Here is a 9,498-nt window from a genome sequence, read left to right on the forward strand (position 1 = left end):
AAATTATTCCGCCGTGAGCTTCTTCCAATGACAATGTATCTCTTAACATTACACGATAGATACATTACGCCTTGCGACTTCGAGAAGCGCATGTCGCGCACGAGCCCGGGATCAAAATCACTTGTTCCGTGGCTCCCCTTCGATTGACAATCGGCGGGAGGAAATCGTCGACAGTGGTGTCTTTATTCATGCGCCGCGACGCCGCCGCCGCGACGAATAGGAGGAAGTTAAGTGGACGGGCAATTTCTCTGCGACAACAAATAGTAACGCGGATGGGAAAGGGCGGTGGCCACATGACGCGATTCCCACGTATCTCACTGCAAGCCACGAGTCTTGGAGAGAGTCCTACGTTTGCGCATCCCTTCTTGTCTCCTCGACAAACTTTTCGCCCGAAGCTATCGTTCTTTCGCCGATCAGGGCGCGATCCGTACCTACGCCTGCACGATTGCATAACAAAATAAACATCGACGCGCGACTAAAATTAATGTCGTGTCGAGCGACACGGAATAGCCCTTTCCGTCCACGCGTTGTCGTTCACGAACACCACGTGAATTAATTAGTGACAAGTCTTCTAAAATCTGATTATGTAGCTCCAAAATCTAATTATCACCATACGCGAGAAATGGAATATGAACGAGAGATAAACCCTCATGTACGACTAGGAAAATTACACCTAAATTCTAAAGCGTCCTATATCGAAGTGTAAAATGCAAGTAAAGTTTCACTTTATGGCGATTGACAGAGAGGAAAGTTTAAACTTTCTTTTACCTACAATTTAGAGCCTCATTATTATTAATCGTATATACAGATCATGCAACTGTCTAAAATTTTTTTTCGGGATACAAATAACGAGGCGCCACGTCAGATAAATACATCAATAAGTGGAATGTACGATTTCGCGAAATTATCCGTGAGAAACAAGAGCAAGAGCAAATGGAAAGTGAATCTCGGCCTTGTAACTGTGATTAATAAACGAGACGTTTGTTTTACAAGCGGATACTACTAATAAAAGTATTCAACGGCACGAGTCGTCGCGCTCTGTTCTCTTCGTCCACATCCTTTGTTTCTATTTCCATCTATGGAACCACGCCAGCCTCCAACCCCGCTGAACCTCGCGCGGTGTTCTCGCGTCGTTGTCCCTCTCGCGTTCGGCGGCTTTTCGTGTAGCGTGGATACACGCCTACAACGGATAGAGGCAGCCGCGCTGGACGTAGGTACGTAGGGACCTAACGGACAGATCCGTGTTTCCATGGAAACCCACCTATCTGCGTCGGTTGGACCTATACTGCCTGCTGCCACCCTGATAAGCGGCTTACTCTCATGGTTCTCTCTACTCTTCTTCGTCGGAGCATCCCCCGACCCCTCTCCAACCACTCCATCTCCTCGACACTCTGCCCCCGGCACCCCCTCTGTCTCCCGCCACCGAACCCCCTTTCGAGCGGTGGATGAAAGAGGGCGAAACGGAGAAAGACGGACGGGAAAGAGAGGCGAGGTGATGCTGCTTTCCGCCGAATCGTGCCGCTAAAGGAAAGCGACGCGAAAGCATGCTATCTTCGTCGTGCTTTCTCTTTCTCTCTCTCTCTTTCTCTCTCTCTCTCTCTCTCTCTCTCTCTCTCTCTCCCCTTGTTCTATTCTATACTCACGCGCTATCTTTCTCTTTCTCTTGCTCTTGCTTTTTCAGTAGCACACACACACCCTCATCTCCGCCTTCTTTCCGCGATCTCTTTTCGTCTACGCACATTCTGTGGCATACTGGAAAATTTATGCAGTCAATTACCGACCCAGCGACACGACCTTCGAGAATGGAATATCGCGAACACGAAGAGAATTCTGTCTGCGGAAGCGCTGCTTCTTTCTGTTTAGCGCGCCATAGTCGATCCTCCGAGATCGACTTTTCCATTCGCTAGGTGCTTGAGAAATGTCGATTCTCCGCAGAGGGACATTCCAAGCTTCGACCACGAAAGGCATAATGGATGATCGCGATTGCTCTTGTTATCGAAGCTCCCTCGAATCTCGTGCCGATGTCGCGAAAATGTTCCGCAATCCCGAGAAGCGAACAAAACACACTTCCTCAGTTATCCATTACAAGAACAAAGTTCAAAACGTTGCTTATATCTCGTAATAAACGTGTGTATTCATGAATGCATACAACTTTTTATATAACATCTGAATTTTTTATATTCATTCGGAAACTTAAAACTTGCACGGGATGTGCACTCTTGTGCGTGTTTTTCGCCAACTTGCTACGACAGCTATAGTTAAGAAGCCCCGAGATTGCTCGACACACTCATATGGCTTCAGTCGATGCATCGATTTGCATAGCAATCAATAACGGCGAATATGACGTCCATGTGAAATACTTTTACAGTGACGAATAGCAAAGCACTTAACATACTAATAAATCTGTATAATCCACATATGAGCTAATAATGATAGTTTTTAATTCGCACGCAATACAAGGGAAGAAAGGGCCTGCAAATTGAGCAATGCTAGGGGCGTGATAGAACGTAAGGGAGGCACAAGATAAAAGAGAGGGATTTATTTTATGTGTGTACAATAGACTTTAAAAGCTTTTCTTTCTCTGTTGAATGCGCTGTAAATATCAAATTGCTGTGTAATTTAGGTACATTACATTTCCTCCGTTTTAAAATATTTACTTCGAGTACACGTTACATTGGTAGTATAATAAACGAGAAATCAGGCTTGTTAAAATTTAGTATATTTAAGAAAATAGAAAAATTTCTTTCAAAAATACAAATTTGTCATTTCTATATTCATTATGTTAAAAGCAATTTGATAAATAGATACGTATATTCAAATTTTGATATTCAAAATAAAATCAGGGTCGTTAAAATATTAAAATTTAACAAATTCAAATATTAAAAATTAACAAATTTAAGAAAATAAAAAAATTTGTTCTAAAAATAAAAATTTACAATTTTTATATCTATTAAAAACATGTAATAAATATGTATTTTCAAAATTTGATTCAGAATTAATTGTGAATGTTTCGTTATAAACTGATTTCATATAAATGCTCATAACTTACATTACAAATGATTTAAAATTTAATTTATTTATTTATTAATAAAACAATTTATTTCCTGCACATATAAAAATATCCAAAAAATTAAATCAATCTATTAGGAAGCGAAAAAATTACAATTTCCAATGGAGCCCTCTCTTAAGCGCAGAGAGATTATCCGACGGCGTTTGTTGAATGAATACGACGCAAAATCTGTCACACTGTTGTAACGCCGAATCGCACAGATTAAACACTCGTCTTTTATTTCAATGGATTAGCCGGCTAGATCGATCACCATCGGAAATCTCGCTCATCTTTTCTCCGTTTCGCGATATTTCATAGTTCATTAACGCTTTTTTCCGCGAGAAACATTTTCAGAACCGTATTAAACACGATACGGCTAATAAACATGGATACCAAGAACTGTACCGCTGTCGCCACCTCACGATTACGTGAAAACTTTTCCGCATGCACATCAGTATCGAACCGTGCGAATCCCTTGCTATTACGACTCGAATACATACATTCGGTCTCATTATTGCCAATAACTGAGCCTACCGTTATTCTCGAGCAGGAACGTGCAGACAATTCTATTTCTTTTTTCAAGTAAAATATTTCCCGCAAGCACGATATAGTATTTAAATTAATTACTACGAATGACTTGTTAAAAATTCAATTCGCTTTATTTAATCTTAACTCCGATTCGATAACTTTAATTAACAATTCTGTAAGTATTATATCTATGATTTATGATTATTCCGATATCAATCTCAATTTTATATATGTTAATGTTGCATGCCGTATAACCCATTGACCGTCATAAAATGTCATGCACAGACTTTTACGTATCAATTTCAGTGAGTTCAATTTTTGATGCCAGAAAATATGGATACCAGAAAATATATACAGTGAGAGCAAAAAGTATTCGTATCAAGAAATTTTTTATAAAAAAAAGTCTTATTTGTAAAAAATAAACATTAATTAACAATTTTATACAATAAATATATTCTGTTTTAACATAAGCAAACGAGCTTTGCATATATTTCTGATTTTAGAAACTAAATTTCTCGACTGTACAAATACTTTTTGAGCATTCAAACAATAGAATTTTTAATTTTCCTTTATATTTTAGATGATATATTTTCTATAATTAATTCATATCTTTTTGATATATACAATTTTAAGAAACATATACTATTTTATTCTTTATAAATAAATTATTAATTACCCAGCAAGAAACGATCGTCGAATTGATGTTGAAATCATCGTATCGATATCGATTTGACATCAATTCGATGACTCATTTCTCGCTGGATAATATTTACTTTTTAAAAATAAAGTTTTTTTTTAAATATTTTCCCTGTACGAATACTTTTTGCGCTCACTGTATCTTACTTTTCAAATCATCGTAAAGAAACACAGATTTTTATCGTTGACTTCAATGTTACCGCATAAATTTTAACTAAAGTTTAATATTTTGTTCACAATTATTACCGTTTAATAAATAAGTTTTTAATGATTATGGTAAAAGTTTGCAGTTAATCTTATGAAAAAAAAAAATAGATTTATGATTTTTAATTATGATTAGATTTGTGTGTCTATAAAAGCTAAAGTCCACCAATGTAAGATTAACTTCTCGGTTTAACTTGGTTTACTGTTTATTTTTTTCTAATTCTTAGAAAAATTACTATTTATCTTCTTCTCTAATTCTTAGAATTAAAAAAAAAATAAAGAGAAAATTGAACCAAGATTAGAGTTATTCTTACATTAGTAGAATCGAGTTTTATGTCCGTTTCTACCAATTGGTTTCATTTATTTTTTATTCTTTTCCTAGTTGTAAAAATTAAAAAAAAAAGAATAAAAAATAAGTCAAGTCGCGATTAAAGTTAATCTACATTGGTAAAAATGGACATTAGACATAATCGATTATAATCATAATTAAAAATTATAAATCTATTTATTTTCGATAAGACTAACTGTTAACTTTGATGGAACTGAGTTCTAAGCAGCGAAATTTGAACTCGTCTTGAAACAAAAAATAAAAGTTTTACCTTGTGGGAATGCGGCTGCCAATCCATGCTCGAGCGCATGATGCGTATGAGCGTGCGGGGTGAGGGCGAAGTGCGACGGCAAACCGGGATGCGCACCGGGATGCGGATGTGAGTGAGGATGTGGATGGGTGCCGACTCCCATCGGATGACCGTGTGGATGATATTGATGAGGATTTCCGGTCGAGGCGCAGGTTGCGCCCGCCGCTTTCAGGTAACCCGCCATATTCAGGCAGCCCGCGATGCGAGAAACCAATTCACCCGCCACCGCGCCGTTGTTATCACGCTCCCTTATCGCGTGACTCCCTTCGTTCTGGTCGCTCGGCCACCAGCTGTTCTCTACCCGATGAACAGCGTTGTTCGCATGTAATGGCTGCCTTGCGCTGTCCTCCGATAGGAAGTCTTGGCGTGAAGTCTTGCGCTCTCCTCCGATAGGAGGTTTTAGCGTGAAGTCTTGCGGTTGTACACTGCCGTAATGATAATCTTTCTGGATCTGTAAAAGAATCGACGTTTAGTAAAATTTCACGTGATTGTTGGCTTTTGCAATTTCAATTTTGTTAACCGAAGTGGTAATTAATTGAACTGATTTGTCATGAAACTCGCAGATAAAGAGCTCTAACAATCTTCCTTAACGCTTGGGAATAAAAAAATAAAAGTAATAAAGTTCAACGTCTCAGATTTGAAAATTTTCTAAGTTTCCACGGATTTAAATTCTATCTAGACGGAAATTCATTAAAAATTATAAAACTCCAAATCTTCAAACTCTGAGGAAAATTTTAATTTTCGAAATATATGGAACAAAAGTAGAAAGACTATTGAGTTGGTTTTTCATTTGTCGTATTTTCATTAATAACACAAATCGTGTTTCCCTTAATACACATAATGATTTTTCTGTACTTTACTGCACACACAATGGATCATTTTTGTCCAAGTTAATTTTCATCACGTTTACAAGTAAACAATTATTATAAGTAATTTTTACGTTCTACTTTAATATCTTTAGAAAATATATGTAAAGAGTGTTATTAAAAAAAAAGATATCATTATTTAATCAGATGCTATTAGTATTTGAAAGAAAAAAATGTGCAGGACACGAGTGACCTAATCGTGTGTACTAAGGATTAATTCAAAAGTACAAAAAAGAGACCTTAATCCATGTTCTTTTCTTAATCCTCTAGGAATAAGTGTTGCAAATTTGTTCACTTTAAAATTAAATTCAGGACAAATGCAGAGAAAAATTTAAGATCTGCGCAAATTATACTTAAAAACTGATGTTGAAAATGTATGTAACAATGACCACTAAAATACAGTATATTACTATCTACTTTTATTCGTGAGAAAGGCTACACACACACACACACACACACACACACACACACACACACACACACACAGAGTAAAAAATAAACTATAAATTTTAATTAAATAATAATAATTTAAAAAAAAGACATATAGTAGATTTTCTGAGTCATACAAAAATGTTAAAATTAACACAAAAATGTTAATTTTAACATTTTTACATGCTTAGAAAATTCACTATACATCTTTAAGTTAAAATTTTTATTTTTTTACAGTAAAAGGTCAAGAACTTTACTTCTTTTTCAAGTTTTGGAAAGTTATATAATATTAATTTTTATAAAAATATACTACTATCTTACACATGACTTGTATAGCTCCTTTTCATCCTTGTAGTACGGTAACATCACAATATTAGTTAATGTAATTTAATTAATGTTATATCTTTGGCAAAAATTTTGGAAGCAGTGGGTCGATTCGGTGATATGTTCGAAAATAATTTTTCGAAAAATTTCGAAATATATGTTGTGCCAATTGTTGAACAAAGATTTTTCTAAAACAAAGCAGAAAAGTTATAGATATTATGCAAATAAATTAATGAACTATGAATGAACAGTGAATACAACTTGTTAAAAATAAGTATTTTAGAGATTCGTACACGCCAATTCGTTCACGATACAAAAAGGAAAATTTTGAATAATTTTTTTCGTTATTTATTTGCTTTGTTTATATTTTTAGAGATACATACTGTAACAAAAGAGGCTTGCCGCTCAGTACAATTAACTCACAATCTGTAGATCCATGTTCAATCCCATCTAGACGATTTTTCGCGTTTTAGGAGCCGAAAATTACTTTATCCGGTGATTAAGAGATCTTTGATCATCAGTTCCATTCCGATCCGGCGTTTAATATGCGTTCAACTGTAATATCAGTGGATATATAGAACTGTAGGTCCTATATGTATAATATTGATGTTTTTCACGTATTTATTTCGAATAATTCTTGAAATTTTGTAAAGTAATTTTGCATCAATATTGTAAGAGTTGCAATTGTCTTATGAAACATCTATGACATGAATTACGCTAATCCTAATCGCAGGAGGGGAGTACCAGAAATAATCCAATTTTTTTTTAATCTATAGGAACGTATTTTAATATCTCAATCTAAAATGAAGAAGATAAAATAAATTTTTTTTAAATGGCGATTTTTGAAAATTTTGTAAAATTAAAATTTGGAATTTTCCATAAATTTTTATTGATCATCTGCGAAAAAAATATTGCACATATCAGTTTAATTTTGGAGATATAACTACATTTCTAGAGATAAAAAAAATTGATTGTCTATACTTCAGATGACTAGGACCGGTGCAATTCATATCGCACGCATTTTATAACATGGCATACGGTATGCAACTTTTATAATAGCTGTATGTCCGATATTTATTGTGTATGTGCGTAAAATCTGTAGTGCATGTAATATATGCTAGAAAATATCGAAACACAACCAATATTGACGCACATCAATTCAAAAAAGTTGAAGAATTACTTGAAGTACAAATAAAAACGTAAAAAAATCTCGATACTTTTTTTATTTTAATTCCTAAAAATATCGATTAGAATATCTCTTAACTATTCATTTATCCAAAACGTATCATTTACTAAAAGGAAACATTTTATGTCCATTTATTACGCAACGCTGTGGTCTACATTGTGAATTTGATGATGTATGATATATTAATATGACAAAGCGTTGACATGAGGAAACTATTTTTTTTTTCGCAGCTGTTCGACTTGTCAGATCTTGTCACTAATTTCCTTTTTCCCTAATGTCTAAAATAGTATTCTATGTATCTTCGTTTGGATTACAAGGAGATAAAATTAATTAGTAGATAAAACGATTTAGAGATAAGAAAGAAAATAAAGGACTATAACTTCAGGTAGATCGATTCTTATCGGTCAACGTTAGCATCAGTGTTAACGAAATAATTTCGAACAAGTTGTCGTTTAAAGAAAATGAAATCTCAAATACAGTTGTCGATGAATCGTGCCAACATTACTTTGACAAAATTACAATTAATATTTGTTAATAAATTCTCGTATAATATTATTTGAGTTTGAGTAAAAAGTCATCGCGTATTTTTTAGCTCAAAGTTGTATATACAATATCTTCGTCAATAATGAATGAAATTCAAATTTAAAAAAAGGGTTTTAAAGCTTGAAATCTCTACTTTTAAAAGCTTATCACATTTTTTAAGTTTATATGAGTTTGATAATTTTTACATACCAAAAACTACGAGCTGAAAAAGACGAAAAATTTTCTTCTCACTTTGTGGATTTGTAACGTGTCCAAAACGAATTTGAGAAAATTTTCGATTACCTATCGTGAAAGCTTGATACTTTCCCTACAAAATCGTTTTTTTTTAATATTCCTACGACTTTTGATTACTGAGTTATCGCGGATTAAATAAAAGAATTATTTTGACTTTAATTGCTCATAACTCCATTAAAAATTGTCGTATCGTATAATTTAAAAAAGAGATTTTTAAAGCTGAAACTTTACTCTATCAAGATATATTTATATTGTTAGTAAGAAAGTAATTGCGGTTTTTACTGATAGATGTCTTTTAAAAAAACGCGATGACTTTTTATTTAACCTAATATTTAACATTTATCACTATATTATGCACATCACTGTGATCCTCACTCAGACACTGTTCTGCAGTTACTGACTGATTTATTCCTTCACGCCTTTGGAACACATTCCAAATCTATAATTCTCTTTATTCCGCTGTCTCTCAACTGTCATCTTTTTCTACCTGATACCAATAGAAGACAGGTTTCTGTTTTCCTAAAGAAGAAAACTAACCGGCGGTGGGGAGCGTATAAATGGCTAGTTTTGTCCAGATTCGGAACACAAATTGAAACATCATGACGATTCAGAATCTGAACTACAAAAAAGCTTATTAAATAACTTAATCATTAGGTTATAACCTTTACTTGAAACAAAGATGAGTGACATATGTATAAGTAATTATTTTGCAATAATTGTTAATATCACGGTTCAACATACATAAAAGTAAAGCGACTGTTGACTCGATTGATTCGATCATCTCTTTACATTACGTGAAAC

At 34.3% G+C, this 9,498-nt stretch overlaps 1 protein-coding gene across 1 annotated transcript in view; it reads right to left on the reverse strand.

Moving 5' to 3' along the window:
* Positions 1 to 7,184, reverse strand: part of LOC108751878 (homeobox protein OTX1-like) — a 25,159-nt gene extending 17,975 nt beyond the window's left edge. Inside the window, exons 1-2 of the mRNA XM_018492352.1 lie at positions 7,158 to 7,184; positions 5,077 to 5,566 (exon numbers count right to left, since the gene is read on the reverse strand). Coding sequence (XP_018347854.1) covers positions 5,077 to 5,566; positions 7,158 to 7,184 — 517 coding nt within the window. The remainder of the gene's footprint in view (positions 1 to 5,076; positions 5,567 to 7,157) is intronic.
* Positions 7,185 to 9,498: the final 2,314 nt, after the last annotated feature.

Source organism: Trachymyrmex septentrionalis, unplaced genomic scaffold, assembly GCF_001594115.1.
Source record: "Trachymyrmex septentrionalis isolate Tsep2-gDNA-1 unplaced genomic scaffold, Tsep1.0 scaffold53, whole genome shotgun sequence".
In the NCBI taxonomy this organism is placed as follows: Eukaryota; Metazoa; Arthropoda; class Insecta; order Hymenoptera; family Formicidae; genus Trachymyrmex; species Trachymyrmex septentrionalis.